General features: G+C 38.0%; 1 protein-coding gene across 1 annotated transcript in view; it reads right to left on the bottom strand.

The window, feature by feature from the left end:
• LOC111633249 (adhesion G protein-coupled receptor A3-like) overlaps window positions 1-15,809 on the bottom strand; it is an 81,587-nt gene extending 65,778 nt beyond the window's left edge. The window contains exon 1 of the mRNA XM_023377787.1: window positions 14,997-15,809. Coding sequence (XP_023233555.1) covers window positions 14,997-15,208 — 212 coding nt within the window. The 5' untranslated portion in view covers window positions 15,209-15,809. The remainder of the gene's footprint in view (window positions 1-14,996) is intronic.
• Window positions 15,810-19,373: the final 3,564 nt, after the last annotated feature.

The raw sequence follows: 19,373 nt of genomic DNA, 5'->3' as shown, positions 1-19,373 counted from the left end.
CTGCTTTAATTAATGCCCGGTAAATTATTCATTTATACGCGATTTATACGGGTTAAAACAGGGTGGTTTTGGTAGAAATGTCACTGGAATGTAGTAAAAGAATGGTGGAATATGGTGAATTACAAGTAACACAGTGTAGGAGATATATGGTTAAACACCAAGTATGTCGGAAGTATAGGAGAAGGTGGGTGGCAAAATGGCATCTTTCGAGGTAACCTTTGAATTAATGCTTTGTAGGAGAACGGATGGTTCGGCCCCCCCCCTTTTAGAGTGGAGAAAGAAGAAGAATTTAGGAAGGAAGAGGGAGAAGAGGATGGAGGAGGAGTCGACTAATTTTCTGGAAATCGAAATCTCGGTTTAATATCAATACGCGAATTTGGCCACGGGCCAACATCAATACAACGGTTTTATTTGCCAACTAATTAAGTTAATTATTCCGCCATAATTATGATATGGCTTATTTGTCGAGGATTGGCGCTTTTAATAATTAAATGACGCAAATGTCGTTACCTTATCTTCCCTCTTAGATTGGCCGAAAAGGGGTTAAAATACGGCCAGTTTCTAAACCCGTCGAAAATAATTATCGCTTCTCCACGGTTTTACGTACAAATATACGTATTTCTAACCTTAATATTTCGATTTTAAAGCGATTTATATTCGTGCCAAACTCACTTAAAGCGCGCGCACAGTCTCATTACCCTTTTAAATTATACAATGTAACCAATTACAATCGTCAATCTATTATCTGCGTGTGTGACGATAGAATAAAATTGAAGTGTATTTGTCTCTTCGCTCTATACTTTGCCTAATTCTTTACTGTAGTAACTTTCGATTTCTGTGTGCTCGCTGCAACTCTTTGTGTGTTCTATGACTTATGTGTTTGTGCGTGTTCTGTGCCTTTATACGTCTGTGTATGTTTTGTACCTACGGGCCTATGTGTTTCCGTGTATACGCGGATTTATCTTTGTTTATATCTATACAAATAATTATCTAGATACAGCGAACAATTTTGTTAGTCCCTGCTGTTCCTTACGTACTGTACCTCTTGGTATAGAGAATGATGAAGCTCAGTCCTTTAAGTGTCCGTTTTACATAAGCTCGCTGTATACGTGTGCATATACAGCATAAATAAATATATAGTGTGGTGAAAATACAGCGGAACTGTAGAGAAAATAGCACAGAAATATGGTAGAAATAGGGTGCAAATATGTTCGGATTACGGTGGAAATATGATGGATATAAACTCGGGTATTGTCGGCTCGACTTATACACACGATTAATTGTTAGTAACGCATAAAGCAACGTCTCTCGTTTTGTGCACACGCGAATCGTATTTTTTCATTCAATTATGCACGCTTCTACGTAGTATTTCCCTTTCGTTCCTCGTATTAAGACACACACGACAAATTACAATACTATCATCGCCAACGGCGTAATTAACTAACCTAAAATTAATAGAGAATAAGCAAAATCGATAAAGGAAACGAACAAAACGTTCATTAAAAGCGGTAGACATTACAAAGAGCGATTAATTTCGAGCAGCAATTAATAATTTTCGATTAATTCATAGCACATATAAACGATGTTAAAGTATTGTGTTAAAGAAGAAGAGAGAAGTAACAGCTTGCGTCGAACAATTTCGAGGTTAACCGACATCCCCTGCCACATTTCAATCGAGAGAAAAGATTCGACACACCAAACTGCTTCCCGTTTATAACCAAATCTCACAGTAAAACCTGTGTAAGCCGGATCGCGCGGCACCTGTTTTCGACGGATTTTATCGTATAAATACACAAGTGGCACACCAATTTAAATAAAAAAAACACCGCATAATTGTTAATTAAAAGCTTGTAAAATTGGTGTTTTTAAATGGCGAAGGGGATCAATTTTATTTTCGTGATGCTGCTCGAGACTAAATCTCATCCAATGGTTATAAAGCACAGGTTGTATGGAGTCCTTTACGACCCAGTAAACTGCCGTTTTCTATTCCACACCAGCGACAAAGAAGACTCTCGCTTACAAGTGAAGAAAGATATTTATTATATTTTTTATGAATCGTAACAATAAATAAAATTCCGTTGAATACGAATTTCATTACAATTCGTTTGCGGTTCGGAATTTTTTCGGCCATTCGAGTTGCCAAGACATTTATAACCTCCAATCCTTTTATGTTAGAAAACCTGGCCGTAAACTTTACTGTACTTCTAGTACTCGCCGGTTTTTCTTTAATCGAATGAATTTTTCCCCTTTTTTTAAATAAATTCGTGGTCATTTATGTCTTTTTTACTAAAGTAAAACCACTAGACTTGGACTTGTGGCACTAACTGGGCTCTGGTTCGAAATTCGTGCCCCTTACCAACGTCTCGCCGCATGGAACGAGCCTCAAAATGCCCCTAAAAAATCCCCTAAATTACTCAACACGATCGAAACAATTGCTAAGCTTTCTCGTCCAAATGTTCGGGCCCCTACTGGGTCCCGAATCAGGATCCAAATGTTCGGGCCCTGATATATAATAGGCCCTTCCTCTCCTCTATATAGTAATAAATGCAAAAATTTGAGGCCCTGAGCAGTGAATCGTTTACATCACGCGCAATTTCCGCTCCCGATGACGCGCCGCTTGAGTTTGCGTCAAAAGTTTGACGCAAACTCAAGCGGCGCGACGCGACGCAAACTTTTCTGGAAAAAAAAAAACAAATTCTCTTGATATTTACAATTCTTTTCGGCGAATTTTTTAACATTATCCGTAATGTATTGTTCGGTGTTTGTAATTTAGAATAACCAACGCTCGCGGCTCGACTTCTGAGGATTCTCTTCACGCTTCGCCAGTCGCTTTAATCGCTTATCAAACGTAATTCAAGGGCTTAGAATCGTTAAAAAAAATGATTAATTCTCTTAATGGCAACATAAAACACAGACACAGAACAAGATTTACTTCGATAAACAGCAGAAGTTTTTACCTTCAAACCGTAGTTGATTCTATTCTTGGAGAAGGGGAAGGAAAGAGAGAGAGAGAGACAGCGATAGAAAGAAAAATTCTCTGGAGTAAACCGATCTTCTGCTATAAAAGTGAGTTAGATAAGTGAAGATAGTTCCTATCGTAACAATGTTTAAATTAACTTTATTTGAGCACCTACAATAAAAGCATTAACGATAACCGTATTCTTATCGGGGACTTCAGGAGGGGTGTTGCAGACCTTCATAAAAAAGAAAAAAACTACAATCTGTAACCCATTTCTCAATGGGATTATCTGGTAATGGCCCGATATGATTCATTTATCTGATAATCGTATAATTCGGCAAAGTTCCTCACCCCCCTTTCGCTTGCAACGCGTGGAAAAATACAAAAGAAAAAAAAGGCTCGCCATCCACGCTTACAGATAATTCGTTTTGCTCACTTTTCTAATTTCTCTAGAATGAGAGGGAGGGAGAGAAGGAAGGAGGAAGAGGAAGAAGAAGAAGAAGAAGAAGGGGAAAAAAAACTTCCCCACATAATAGTCTGAAGCAGAATGCGGGAGATTCCTCGTTACACAAATAATCTCGTCCCACAAATAGCTATGTGTCCCTCGAGATCTCGACTTCCCTTAAAGGTATAAGTTGACACTAACTGGATACGACACTATTCCTGATTGCCAGACACATCTATCTCGTTTGCTCTAGGCCCCCGAAGAACGTTACAACTTATTGGATGCTGCGATGTGACGTAACGACTTTCTGAACTCGAAAGGAAACACGGGATGGTGTTTTTTAAAACACGTATAAAGAATAACGAAATCTTCCAAATTCGAGCTCGACCCCTTGGGTTTTGTGTGAGGTGTGTAACACGCTAAAAGATACAAGTCGCCATTTTTTTTTAACCTTTCTATGGTCGTGCCCGTGTTAATTACGACCAGATTGGTGCAGACTTAACCATTGTTAGTTACAATGTTACGTTTGTTTGCCTTTTGATAATGCCTCGGTTAACGAGAAAAGAACAATATGACTACAATTACTACCGAACAATATCAAAATAATGATCGATGAGCTTTTTATAACAGTAATAATCGAATTCTTAAGTTACGACACGTCTGTACAGGACGATAATCGATAAATTCCCTTTCTTGAACTTCTCCAAATGGGATTTTATGAAAAGATCGAGCTTCTAAAAGATGAATCAATTGGAAATTACATCGAATTTCTGGCCTACATTCTTTTTTATTGTGACGTTTCCTTTCTGGGGAAAAAAAAAAAAACTATTTTCGCAGCGATAAATTGTGACGTAAAACACAATTAAGAAGACAACTTAGTTCTTACAAATTAGGAAATTCCGAGAGTGGTAAATTCGGAAATTCGTTTAAAAGTAAAAATTCTCGTGGGAAAAAATGAAAAATTACAAATAATATTGGGGTAATTAGTGATTCAATTATTCTTTCTATGTGCAGTTGTGTGAAAACGTCCAATTATACAAACAGTACGATAATTAACACCGGGGTTTTTTTTCCCTTCGAGATAATCATAGAAAGTGCTGCGGAGTGGCTCAATTTATCTCTTTCTAATTCGGTTTTTCTTTTAAAACGCTAATAATAACTTGATTATAAGTTGGGTTTTACACGAAAATTTTCGGTATCGACTAAATTTATTTGGCACTTTAATCGTAATTAAATGGGCAAAATGGAGGCCGTTGTTGTTTCTAACAGGGAAATACAGAAGTGAAAGAGGAGGAAGAAGAAGAAGAAAAAGGTGGATGGAAGAATGGAGATAAGTATCTCGATTCGAAAATCCCACGCGAATGATCCTTTGCCCAATTGAGCCCGTAACCGTCCATTGTTCCTTTTACGATATAAGAGTATAAAAGAGTCTCGAGAGTGTTGCGCTGCAAGCACTCTAAGTGCTTTGTTTGTGAACTGTCTTCCGATGCACTTCACTTGGCCGATCAAATTCGAACGACTAACGTCTACAAAAACACTTCTCCACACTTTGCCGTCTATTGATAAATATTCTTTTGTTCCTCGTAAAATTGTGAAAGTAATAAATTTATATAATATGGTGTAATATAAACGAGCATCGCTGTTTGGAATACAGATGCTCTCTTGTAGATTGTTTCTTATCAAATGTTTCCCTACAGATATCTTCCCTGTAGATTTTACCCTTTATAGTGTTCCCTGTTGATGTTTCCCCTACATTCTTCTCTGTAGATATATTTCCTATTGATATTCTCTACTAGATTTCTTCTATTGACATTCCCCATAGACGTCTCCTTTTGATATTCCCCACAACGTTCCCTATATATGTCTCCCATTGATGTTTCCTATAGATTGTTCCCTATAGATGTTTCCCACTGACTTTTTTGTGCGTGTCAAGTAGTTAAATAAACATTTGCAAATTACATTGGTTTTTCCATTGTCGATAGGTTGTTGGGTTTTAAAAACAAATTTAATAAACAATTGTAAATAATAAATAAAGAATACAGTCGACCCCCCTATAACACTGTTGACTATTCCGTTTTATATGAATTCCATGTTGTACGAGTCACTTAGATTTTACAAATACGTGAACCGTTCACAGCCCGGCACACATATTTGTAAAATCTAAGTGACTCGTACAACATGGAATTCATATAAAACGGAATAGTCAACAGTGTTATAGGGGGGTCGACTGGTATATAAAACATGGAAGTGCCCGATTTTCTACATTTTATGAAAAAAAAAACAGAAAAATCAACAATCTACAGCTTAAATGGCGAATTTAAATAGTTTTTTAATCGAAAACACTTGGTCTAACTACGTATTAAGTTTCATTCAATAAAATGTACTCTTAATTGTAAAAAGGGGGATATTTGTTTCCTAAAAAGACCCTTTGTTCGTATAGTATATAGCGTAAGGGTCCTTTCTTCGATAAGAAAGATTCGGATCCTAAATGATCTCTAGATCTGTATATATCGATTTAATTTGTCTCTACGGCGAGAATTGCCCTTATTTACGGCAATTCTCGCCGTAGGAAGTTCACAAAGACTAGTAATTGCATCCAATCGTAGCGGTTCATCGAAGGACGACAGACTCTTTTATCCGCAACAGCCAGACTTTAAGACACCACTGCTGATGGCATTGTCATCACGTGACCGAGAGGAGCTTAAACACCACCCCGCGGGGTCTTCCAGCAGCACGTGTTTTACAGACCAATCTGCAAAATGCGTTAAAACGCGGATCTCGTTACTCTCCCTCAAAAAGAAAGTTGGGTTATAAGAAGCAGAAAACGGGGCTTTGGAATAAAACAATCCATAAGAGAATTAGAACCCGCTTATCTGTCGGAATCTAATTAAAATTTAACACCGGACCGTAACATTAAACGAATTATGAAAGTACAATTAAATTTACTGAACTACTCTTCCTCCTCCTCCTCCTTTTTTAATTTTGGAACGGTGCAGGAGGGGGGGACGGTCCCCGAGGCCTTCTTCGCCTCGGTGGCAAACTCTCCTCATTACGACGTTGTGTGCTTCCAATTGCGCCAAGTTACACAACGAACCGTACTAGTTTGTCAAATGACGACAAACATGCCTCCCTCTCTGTGTACACACAAAAGCAACCCGGGCAGATGTTGGATCTGTTGGCAGACGGCCCTTCACAAACCCCACCAGACAATGGACAACACACATTGTTTGTAAGAGGTTATTGTCGGCATCGTTCACTAATATTTATGTGGCATTTTGTCGGTCTGAAAACATTGTTAGAGGGTTAAAAAATAAAGAAAAAAATAAGCATTCTATAAAGGGATTTAGACTAAAATCCCTGATATTTTCCCCAATTTATCATTGAAGTTCTTCTTAGCCACAACAATTGCCGCTACGTATTTATTAAAATTAATTATTACAAGGAATTAAAACAGTATTGTGATATAGGAAAAGTAACACAAGCCAGCCAATTAGCGTAGAGATAAGCATCCGTTAACCAATCGTAGAGAAGAAGAAAAAATGCCGGTAATTAACGAACAAAATAAGAAAACGATGTCGACCACCAATCAAAATGGATGAACAAATCAATATCCAATCACAAAAGAGAAAAAAAAAGTTACCCAATCGTAAAAGAAGGGGGGAGAGAAACTAGTGACCAATCTCAGAACGAATAAAGAATACATTAACCAATCCCAGAAGAGAAAACAAAGTAATCAATCGTAACAGAAAATAATTATCGAGTTACGTAAGCATCGCAACGATTTTTTTTTTCGATCGAATTTCGTGGAATCTTAAAAATAATTCTGTGTTTTTTGTGTGTGTGTGTGTGTGTTTGTGTGACTCACACTACTTTCAATTACCGTTTCTACGCCACGTTTCGACAGTACATTAACCGGTCATTCGCTTTAAGGTTATCTCATTCGGGGTACGTAACACGTTCGCATCCGAACCACACCCTGGCATAAACGGCGAGTGACGTCACAATGAATTAAGTCAGAGGCAAAAAAAAAAAGTCGATGCACACCCCCCCGACTACGCCGCATCAATTGAAAGGGAAGTTAGACAACATCCAGAGATGAAATATCGAGAAAAATGATTAGGGATTTATCGCCATTCGAATGGGGATTTATGAGCAATCGCTCGTGTTTACGTCACACGGGGGATAAAAGTCTCTTTAGGCTCCTTTCTAAATCTTCATTAACTAGAAATTGCCGGAGTCCGGTGAAGAATGATAAATAATCTTTCTTTAATTCGAAGCGTGGGTGGAGAAACCCGGTTAAAATAGGCGCGGAAAAGTGGAGTAGGTCTAGAAATTCGTATAAATTGCGCGAGATATTTAATTAATGCGGTTTGGGGGGGACGATCGATGCCCGATAATTCAAGCGTTTTCCAGTTCTATCCTCAGTTAATTTAAGTAGAGTCAACTTTTGTCTTCTACTCAGAGAAGAGCCAAGTCGATCGACACCAGGAAAAAAAAAAAAACAAAGGCCAAACACGACTTCTCTATAATGGAATTAATCCCCCTTCTAAGTGGGGATGAATGACGTGGGGTCGGGGTTTAAGCGGATTAAATAAGTATTCTTAATGCCTTTTTATTATGCCTCTTGGAGAATTTCTCGCGGAAAATGCTGGAAAATTATTAAATTTCAATCGATGAAGACGTTTCCAAAGGGTGCTTAAAGCTTCTACTTGTCATTTCGGGGGGGGGTGATTTCCATGGCGCCATTTTGATCCGGATTAAACATTTTTATTCTCTGTATGTTGATAAGCTAAGCTCCAGCAAATTTTCTAACCTTTGCAAATGTTAACTTGGATCAATTTACGCATACGAATGAAGCCAGGGGTACCACTGTGGTGACTAATACTTTGGTTTCCCAATAGGCTGTCGGCACGTGACGTAAACCCAATGCTGGTATAGAAATTTCGTGAGGAAATTCAAGTACGGCAATAAAATTCTCTCGGAAAATCTTATTTTCTTACTCTCCTCTAAACGTGAGATAATGGAGATTTATTTATTCGTGGAAAACCTCCGTTATCTACCATCTTCCTCCTTAATTCCTTTATTTTAATCCGGGATTTATCCCTTTAAATGATGACAATTATTGTCGCGTGCCTTTCTTACGTTTTAGGTCATAACGTAAAAAGTGGGCGAAGTATGAAAGGGGTAAGACGACGAATAAATCGCCCGCATAAATTAACTTGGAAAACTAAGAACGTGGTAAATTGCTGCCATAAATTACCCTTAATTGTCTGTACGGTGAAGTACAGTATAGTATATACACTAATGGGCAGACTATTCGTAAATTTCGCAAGCAAATCCTGTCCGTGTATTTATGAGTGTATACAGTATTGTATATGAATATTGTGTATTATATGTGTACAGTACATGAATATATAGACAGAGTGAGTCACAGTAGAAACCCGGACACAATTCCGGACAGTGGCACGGTCCACGTGGTATCTACTACATTCCCAGTTTATTCTTTAGTATACAAGGCCACGTGATTAATTACTAAATTTAAGTAAATTAGCCAAATTGAAACCTCTTAATAAATCTTTAATGAGGAATTCGCCGACAGAAAATTTCAGAATTAAAAAAAATATATTATCTTATGCCGAGGTAATAATGACAAATTCCACGTTTCTTTCCTCATTTTCCCCTCACGTGATCAATTAGAAACAATAGCGAAAGGGGGGAGCAATGAAATTTTTATTACAAAGAAAGAGCGAGAAAATGCATTTTTCTAATTATAATTTACTTATTTATTTGCCCCACAATCTAAAGAATTTAACCTAACAATTGCGAGAAAAGCACCTGTTTCGCATTAACAGAAAAAAATAAAATAAAAGTAAATATTTCTGCGCTGACGTAATTAGTCCGTAAAAATGGCAAAAAAAATGTCTGCCTGTCGTGGGAATTACAGGGCATAAATATCCTGTAATTCCCACGATAGGTAGATAATTCCGTATGTATATGTAGGTAGCGTGACCCTTAGTAATATACACCAAACTTCTCTAGTTTTGTACAGCTAGAAGTAATACTGTCCCTACAGGGTGCTTTAAAAATATGACGTCAACGCTAATATGGAAGTATATCCTGTGCACGAGGTCACGACCCAATTGTAGTTATCAAAAACGAAACGTAAGGCCCTAATACCCCTGTAGCCCACTGTTCTGCTCAATCTGGAAGGGTCAAAAACTCAAGAATTTTTCGGTTGGGCCCGAAAAGAGCTATCTTTTCACGGGACGTAGAGTTTAAAAAAAATAAAATAACCCCTGTAGCAATGACGGCACACCCAGTCACACGAGTGTTAAAGCTTTCTGCAGCACCCTATAGGGAACAAAGCATGAGAATTTCATTAATTCCTCCCGAAATTTTCGTAAGGAAAGAACCGGAGCTAGGAAAATGCGCCCGAAAGTTAACCCCGCAGACAAATTACCCTAACATTACCAAATTTAATGCATAAATTACCAAGAAAACACAAGAGTTTCCGGCAAGAACACTCGCGGTTTTCTCTCAATATTAATCTTATTAGACACGTAAATAATTTATAAACTGCAAGACGTTTATTTATGCCATTAACCGGTGGAGAAGGGGGGTATTACGGAGTGACGTAATAAACTGCAAAACGTAGCTCATACGGAAGATTCGGAACGTGTTAAAGATTCGTTTGGAATAAATCTCCCTTCCTTCGTTTAATCTAATCTTTAGTACTTCGGTGAGTTTGCTCGATAAATATCTTTACACTAAATTACAAACAGAGTAATAAAATCACAGATGTATACCCTACTTTAAATGTTCTTGCGGTATTTTCGACTTATCTTAACGTAATTGCCTACGTAAACATTAAATAAACCTAATATTATACGACTTACAACATAAAATTAGATTACAAACAACTGCGCTACAATCTACCCTTTTAGAATAACGTGTGCCAGTCGGGCCTTGGAAGTTTACTTACAAAATTTACGCTTTACTGGGTCGAAACCTGGCCCCCCCACATACGTACGGAGGGCCGAATTACAAGAATTACAAAGGGTTTTTTATAGAAATCTTTACGCGGTTGACCTGTAAGTAGAATACTATTAATCCCGGACAAAAATCCGGACACCGTATATAAATCGCGGCTTGCGGTGAGCCAGGTGTGCATAGGATTTGGCCACGTAATACATTTTTCGGTCCACAGTCTCGAAAATCTGTACACGGTTGACCTGTATATAACTTACTGTTAATAATTTTGAAATCCCGGACAAAATCCCGGACAGCCGTATAAATCCTGAACTGCCTACTGTACGGCGAGACCGTGCACGTGACAGGTGTGCACAGGATTTGGCCACGTGATATCTTTGTTTCCAGTCCAGTCTCGACTATTTCCTTTAACTACACAAGGCTACACACAGAGTTTTGCAGAAATCCTTAGGGGTTACACAAAGAAAATTATAGTTTTACCGTTTTAAAAGAGAATTTATAAGGGGTTACATTATATATTCTATACTTTATCGGCGTTTAAATTTAAAAATTTTTATATTCCACATCCGTACACTGTTTTAAGCGGAGTTTTTTTTCATCATTATTTTAAAAATGGCGGCGACGAAAGTGGGATTACAAAATGCGATGGAGACGAGTTAAACAACAAAAATAAATTAAAATAAAATATTTGTTACATCTGTCCATGCCGTTTATCGATCGATTCATTGTGAGAAAGGTAATCGATATAAACAGAAAAATATAAACCTATCCGATGGCCGTCTGTATGTCGGAAAGATTGCAATTAAAAACCATCCTTTTTATAAAAAATTCGGGTTAGAATGGTGGCGAGAATTTCGGTTTCTTCCATACTTTCCAATGACAATTAATAACTGGCCAGAAATTCTTCTTCAGAAGCGGAATTTCTCAGGAATTTCTCAAGTTGTAATTGTTTGACCTCGTTAATAACGCCGGGACGTCGGAACTTAGAAATCGAAACTGGAATGGAACCACCCCTAAATTTCTTAGGAAGAGGCGCATTTAGAAATGTGGCGCCCCGTGTCCACGATACCAAGGCAACCCCCCAAATAAGGCCACTTTTGAACCGAACGACTATTCAGTAATAAATGTATATTTTTACGTATCGAAAGGGGAAAAAGTGCGCTGACGTCGAAAACACGAAAAATCCCTTTATTAATTGTTTATACACAGAGTTATTTCATTGTTACTGTTATCACTTTGAATCTTAGCACCTCCGGCAGAGTTACCTCCATTAGGACCACTAAACCGAGCCTACTGGGTAATCCGCCGGTTTCGTATTCTTTACGTTTTACCCGTTAGACGGGGGCATAAATGGAAACACAGTAAACACACATCGGTGTATATCGGTAGGGTGGAGCCGATCGTCCCCTAGAGTTCGATCGACCGACCAACGACTGGATAGCAGAAACACGCAAAACATCTTAAGTGTAAATATCTTTCTGCTTTTTCTGTTTAAGATGTTTTCGGTGCTGAGCCACATAAAACATTCTTCGACTATTTTTGTCTACGTCCAGGCATTAAAAAAAAGAAGAAGAAGAAGAAGAAAGCACCGTCCCTTCTAAAGTTGGAGCACAAGAGAATACAGAAAACGCGCGGAAATATACACAAGATGGTATACAGAAAATACACAAGAATTCTGTTAGAAGTATGTTTGGGAATTCCAGCTATATGTATTGTGCATACGGGTCGGGGGGAGGTCGGTCAACTGGCCGCTATTCGGAGGTTATTCGGAGGTTACCAACTGGCCGCGGTGATCATATAAAAAAACAGTCCGCGGGTGGAGTTTCCTCCGTACACGGACACAGAAATGCCAGATTATTCCGACGGTGTACGGGAATTCGTACTGTACAAAGGCGGACACAAGAGAATTCTGACAGTAATATATAGATAAAGAAATGTCACTTTACTCACAGACGGGCGATTAAATGCGGAGAGAGAGAGAGAGAGAAAGAAAAATACATTAGACAGGGAAGAAATTTTAAAATTTTTAAGCGATCGCTTAAAATTTCTTTCACGGAAATGACAATTTTAAGCGCTCTCCGAAGGAATTTCGCATTAGAAAAACACAGAGGAAGGGGGGAGGAGAAAAAAAGAAAGAAACGTTTTGCATTTTGATTTATTTCTGTCTTCGTATCGACCGGAAACGCTACATTTACTAAATAAGTAAATAATAATAAATAACCCACCAACATCGGATACATTCATTCTGGGAAAAAAAATAAATAAAAAAGAAAATCAAAATCGAAATTTTAACCGCAAGACCCCGGGAATAGAATCGAGAAGAAATGATAAATTTAATTTCATACTCACTTAAAGAATGGAAAGAAACGCCTCAGGAATTCCAATTTACGGGGGGGCAGAAAAAATATATATTATAATAATAATAATAATTCTCCCCCCCAAAAAAGTCGTCAGTACTACATTTAACCCATTTAATAAAAAAAAAAAAAATTTTAATTGCACCCTCAAGGCCGCACGATTACCATTACTTTCGGTGGTGCCCCGCGTCATAATTACTTTATTGTTTTAAAAGATTTTTTCGGAGTTCGTCCGTCGACCTGCCCGTTTCTAACCGTTAAGGAAACCTCGAGAGGGGGAAGGGAGAGACACACACACACACTCTCTCTTTTCTGACGAAATTCAATCCGTTGTTCTCTCTTGCCTGCAAACACTAAAGGCACTTTTATGCCTAGGTAAAAAGAATGAAGTAAGATATTCCGATCAATTTTTCGCTCGCTTTCCGTCTGTCGACCGTGAAGAATTTTTCTGCTGGCCGTAAAATCATAATGGGACGATCTCGAGAATGGGAGAAAATCGAGATGACATTTCGTCCCCCCTCCTCTCTTTCTTCCATTTTTTTTTTTTCCTCTAGTATTATCTAGGCAGGAAATATTTATTGTATCCGGTGTATCGAGTTTTCCACGTTCGATAAGTGGAACAATTATTATTGTAGGTAACGTAGAAATGTTCTGGTTACGCACACTTCGAATCCAACACGTGATTTCGCACGCATAAAAAACACAATATGAGCCAGCGTACACTACTATACTACCCGTTACAACACGCAGTAGTAGGGAAATTACGTGAAAAAGTAAAGAAATTAACAGAAAATATAATATACACGCATTAAACGACACCAACTCTGACAAAACACATATTGGAACACTCTACATTCCTCGTTTCGTCAACCGAAATAATCCTATTTATAAACTCTCCCGAAGCGACTAAAATTACTTTCCGGCATAATATAAATACCAGGAAAAAATAATAAATTATAATTTCGTTTATATTATTTTTTATTCGACGTGCCACAAGTAAACCGTTTACAAATTAATTATTATTATTATTAAATATTTAAAACAGGTTAGAAGATGGCACTCCTTTGACTAAAAAGAAAATGTCCGAATATGTCGAAATAAACCGTGATGCGCGTGCAAAGTCGGTCCAGGTGGCCTCTTATACTATTACAATTAAAATATATTTTATACAAGTCACGAAACGGAATAAATTTTAAATAAAGAAAGGAACAAATCTCGACCACCCCCCCATTCGATTTCTCTGTTTCTACCTCTTGGAGTTGTCGGTAAAAATCCTGATTGAAAATTAAGGAAAGGAAATCTAGAAAAACGCTGCTAGAATAAATCAATGGATAAACTAATATTTCTGGAAGCCATTCACTCGATTCCTTTGTCATAAAATAAATTTATGGCCCGCGCCGTGGGTAATTAATTATTTAAAAAAAATTATCACGTCACACGGAATTTTATTAAGTAAAATTTATTTAAAAAAAAAAAAACACGTGTGCCGTCAAGTTTCGTTTAAAGAAGTTCGATTTTTAACGCCGTCCACCACCCTCGGCTTTCGAGTGACGAATCTCGAGAGTCGATGGTTTTAAAACTTGTGTGACGAAATTTAAATTCGTTGTCGACTCCACCTCTTTATAAGTCCGTAAAATAAAAAGGGGGGGACGTTCTCCAACTTCCATCCCCCCAAAACCCTACATTCGAAGGGGCGCGGGTATTGATTTCGTTATGGTTAACGGCCCGGTTGGTTCGAAAAATTGATCCGCTTCGAATTAAATCCACTAAAACTCGGGGGGCATTTATCAGTTGGGGCGAAGTGACATTCGGATCACGAACCGGCGATTTTTATGTACAGTTTTATGTACGACCCTCTTTAGAGATTGGCAATCCCGAAAGAGGTTGGTCAGATCTCCACCCACAGTTTTAAAACCCGGTTTCCACTTCCGTTTCCAGGCGGGGGGTAAGAAAAACACGTCCTTTCAACCTTCACCGAACATAATTCCTCAACTATTTTAGCCCATAATCTTGGCTAATGGGCAATTATCCTAAAGTTAATGGTCCCCAGACAAAAATAAGCCGAAACGGCGGAGCTCTAACGTAATTAGAACTATAAATCCCCCTCACATCTATGGCAACTCGTGGATATGTGGGTCAAGGAGATGAGTTCTCGAACGATCCCGAACGGGGTCTAATTACAAATATTTTAATCTTAAAAGAAAAAAGAATAAAAAGAAGAAGAAGAATAAAGGGCGTTACTTACAGATAAATGGTATCCCGTGGCATTTCTTCTAAAAGAAAATCCCCGACGGAAGTGACGTCGGTCATGGCACAAGTGATGCGTTGTCCCAATTTGATCCTGTCCGGAGTCCGCGACTTGATGGGTCCACATTTGCAAACGGAGGGGCAAGCCACCACCTCGTACGACAGCGTAGACACAAAAACGGCGTATGCCAACGCGTAGAAGGCGCCCATATTCACGTCGAACGCGTAGAGGGGTCAGGTATTAAACATGGATTTCGGGCGCACACGGTTTCCCGTTAATCGACGCACGCAAACAAAAGACTCGCCGGTGAGTTCACGGTGTCAAGGTTGAAAATCTGGTCCGAATCAATTATTCAAAATAAAACACACATACACACACAAACCTGTATGACGTCGGAGGAGAAAAAAGGAAGCCGGTGTTCAGAAACGTCGGTGCAAAAAGTTTCTTGCCATGGCCCGCCGTCGTTTTGTCAACAAAGGTTCTTAACCTTGCAGAAAAGAATTTTTTGTTTGTGTGTTACATCGTTTGTTGGCTGATAGTTGGCTCCCAGTCTATTGTCCGACATTATCCACTTCACACTCGGATATCTTATCAGGTGTTACGAAACAGATACATCACGGACGATCTCAGATAAAGTATATTAGTCCTACGTCGAACGTTAACGTCACGACCAGCAACTCGCACGACGCATTCTCTGCCATCTTGGCTCTCGGAAGCACTTCACTCTCCCTTTATCTGATTGGCTCCCGACCGTTCGCGGCCACAGGCATTACGCTATTGGAGCCAAATATATATATTCGCACGTGAACTTTTCGACTCTGCCTTCCCTTTTTTTCACGCGCAAATAAATAAATAAATAAAATGTGGCCCCCTCCTTCTCGCCCCCGTATAAAAAAACCAACGTAAACAATTAATTATATTACTATTAACACACATTAAACTTCTCGTGTTTATTACAATTAAAATAACCTAATCACGTGTGTGTGTGTGTGTGTAGGCGTGTATCCGTCCTTACCTCTATTAAAGTACGCTTATATACGCAAGTTTGCGCGTTGTATAACTTATTTACGGCGCGTTACGCGACTACCTTCGTATACAAGCCGTGGCGTAGTCTATACGTGTGTAAACGAATACGGAGGCGTGCTTAACTACAATTTTTAAGGGAATCAATGCGTTACATTAAACACCAGAAAGGATGTTACGATACACTCGACCGACACACTATATTTAGCAACGTCATTTAGTTATTCATTGCTCTAATACGTCAATGTCGATTACTTGCGAGCGAAGTAGTGTCTACCGCAAAACTAACTTCTGTAAACTGTAGTGTACTCCGAACAATTGGATTTATCGAATTTATCTGTATTAAAATTCTTACTCGGTATTGTCATTTGCATTATAAGATTTTTCGGTCCCGTTACGTATGGTTAGTCACGGAAAGTTCGTAGATACTAAGTACAAACGAGCCCTATTGATCCGTATTATTACGAATCCTTGCAGTACACGACTCTATTTTTTTTCTAATTCTTTCGGCCTTCTAACTTAATTAACACGTGTTAGAAACCTTCGGGCATGTGAATTTAAAAGTTTATTTTTTAATTAATTCTACCCTTTTTCGTTTATACCGAAAACACGATTTAATTTTTTCCTTCTCTCTCCCTCCCTCTGCAATAACAATGGAGACGTCAGGAGGAAGATCTCTTTTTTTATTATTTTTTTTTCGGCTTTCGCATTTCTATTCTACATTTCTGCACAAACCGATAATATAATGTTTATTTTAATCTTCCTCCCGAATTTTTTTTTGTCCATAAACACAACAAACAATTAAAAAAAAATGCAAATATAACTCTGGTAAAGACTCAATTAAGCGGCCATTTTGAGACGACGTACCACGTTTTAATCCCCCTTTCTTTATTTTAATAATTTAAATATTATTTCGTCGGCATGGAATATAATTTAAGAAGAAAAAAACAAAGGATAATTTCCCTATTTACTCGGTTAATGTAAAATATGTCTTTCCACTTTAATATTTACATTATAATACGGGAGAGAAGGGAAGTAAAACGGACATTAATCATCCCCGGCTCACCTAATGAATATTCATAAACCGATTGTTCCTTTTGTGAAAACACAAATGTTTAATATTGTTTCTTACCAAAGGATCATTCTTTAAGTTATTAACTATCACGTCACAATCTGGAAAACACAGGGAATTCTAACAATACAAATCGTCGTGTATCATTAACCCGAAACGATTAAAAAGTAAACACATGAAAAATGATAAAGTAACTTTAATGATCCTCGGAGGAAAGAAAAAGGTAACGAGCTGAAACTTTTTCCCTCTTATTTTTTCTTGTATTAAGTCTTATTCTCCTCTTATCTTTATCCCCCCCGCGGCTAACTTCTCGTGTTGAATCACGTGTTTCCGAAGCGAAAAGGGGCCCCTTTCCGCCATCTGGTGCGTGTAACGGGAAAGTCGATTAGGCCCAATCTCGCGCGCAAACTTTGCCGGCGAGGTGGAATTTTTCGTAACACGGAAACACACCATTCGCTTGATCATAGTAAAATGTCAACTCCGTTACCGGATGGGAAACGATCAATTTGTTAAATTATCAATCTTGCCGATCCGGCGAAACAAGCTTTAATATTAAAATAATTTCCGACTTATTCGGGTTTAAACCGGTAAATAAGGCTAACACGTCATCTTATCTCTCGTGTTATACCAAATGCCAAACTTTACAAGAGGGGGGAATAAAGTACAGGAGGTAAAAAGAGAGAGCCGAGCTGTGATTTATGAACTCTTAACCTCGTTTTTTTTCGTATTTTGCATGATAAATATCTGTCGTTTAGCGTGAAAAACCCCGAAATAAAAAAAAAACGCCCAACCCTCGTCTCTACCGTTTAAAATATACGAGAACCGATCCCGCGCCTTTCGTGTTACGCGTAACTGCGCGTAACACGCTTACCGGATTTGCGCGTAAAAGCAAAAGTTCTCGCATTAAATCCGAGCTCTGGTATACGAACCCGAAAGGGGTGGGTTCGGTCCTCGTGTTTTAATCTACAGCCAGATAAAACACTACTGGACTCGAGCGCGATAACATTTGTTTATTTACACGGAAGACATTTATTTGAAGTGTTTTTATAAATATTTACAAGTGTTTAAGTAATATTTATATAAGAAATTTAATCAAAAAGAAAGTATTAATGCATCATCATCCCCAGAAGGACTAAAATGCATTTTGTTTAGTCCCTTTGATGGACGTGCGTGCGGTTGTTTTTTCTATTTTTTTTGTAGTGTATCCGCCATTCCCAAGTCGCAGAACTTCTCTGCGAGATTATTAAAATGCCTCAAAGGAGGGGGGGAAACATTAATTTTTTAAACAGAAAAATTAAATACCAGACTTTAGATTGCATTTGTTCCTTAAGTACCAACGAATTGTTCGTTCGAATATTTAAAAAAAACGAGGAAATCAATGCGGCATTTAGACTGGTTTAAGTACAAAGTTTTTACGGTTCCTACTTTAAAAAATAACGAAGAAAAATTATATTTTTGGCCGTTTTTCGGGGGTGGAGTAGGATTTTGTGCAAAAACGTTTGTGTAAAATATATATATATATATTGTTACACCCGTGTTTAAATTTCTGTTCTTAGTGAAGGTGAGGCGAATTGTTTCGCGTGATTTTTCTCTTTTCCAATACGGTCGAATCTGTAAACGACGGACACTGAAGAGAGCTTATAACGTGGCCGTTGTTCGGAGGTTAATTCGGGAGGAGGGGAAGAGACGATTAACGTTTAGAGGGTCTATTGTTTGGAGGTTGGACGACGTTAAGAGGTGAGACGGCCGCTATAGGAGGCTCGACTATGCAAAATTACACTTTAAAAAACTGTAAAAGAATAAAACCGCGATCAAAAATTAAGTAAAAAGGGAAGTGTCAACATCCCTCTTAACAAATTTCACTTCCTTTCGCACGTGAAGATTTGCATTTTACCAACTTAGAAATTCGTGATTCTGTTTAAAAACAAACTTTAAAAGTTATTCCGTTAATTAAGTTACTTCGAATTTTTAATTAATAAAAACTTTTTTATCCCTTTTACCTTATTCTTTTTATTATTTTATTTAATGCCTAATGAAAAATTCAGGCCTCGTTTATCAATCAACCCCAACATCACGAGTCGCGTGACTATTCAAGTATCGGCGATAAACCCACACTTTAAACACTAAAAAAAACATAATAAATAAACAGAAATTTCTCTATTTATTCCAGGTTTTTTCACTCCTTTTTTAAAAAGAAATATAATGAATTCATTGACGAAAGTGAAATTAAAAAAAAGGGGGAAAGGAAGAGGAAGAGGAGGAGGAAAAGAAGGAGAAAT

This window comes from Centruroides sculpturatus, unplaced genomic scaffold, assembly GCF_000671375.1.
Source record: "Centruroides sculpturatus isolate CEXI.00-Female unplaced genomic scaffold, Cexi_2.0 scaffold699, whole genome shotgun sequence".
Classification (NCBI taxonomy): Eukaryota; Metazoa; Arthropoda; class Arachnida; order Scorpiones; family Buthidae; genus Centruroides; species Centruroides sculpturatus.
The sequence above is the reverse complement of the archived record's forward strand: the minus strand, read 5'-3'. Positions and strand labels throughout refer to the sequence as shown.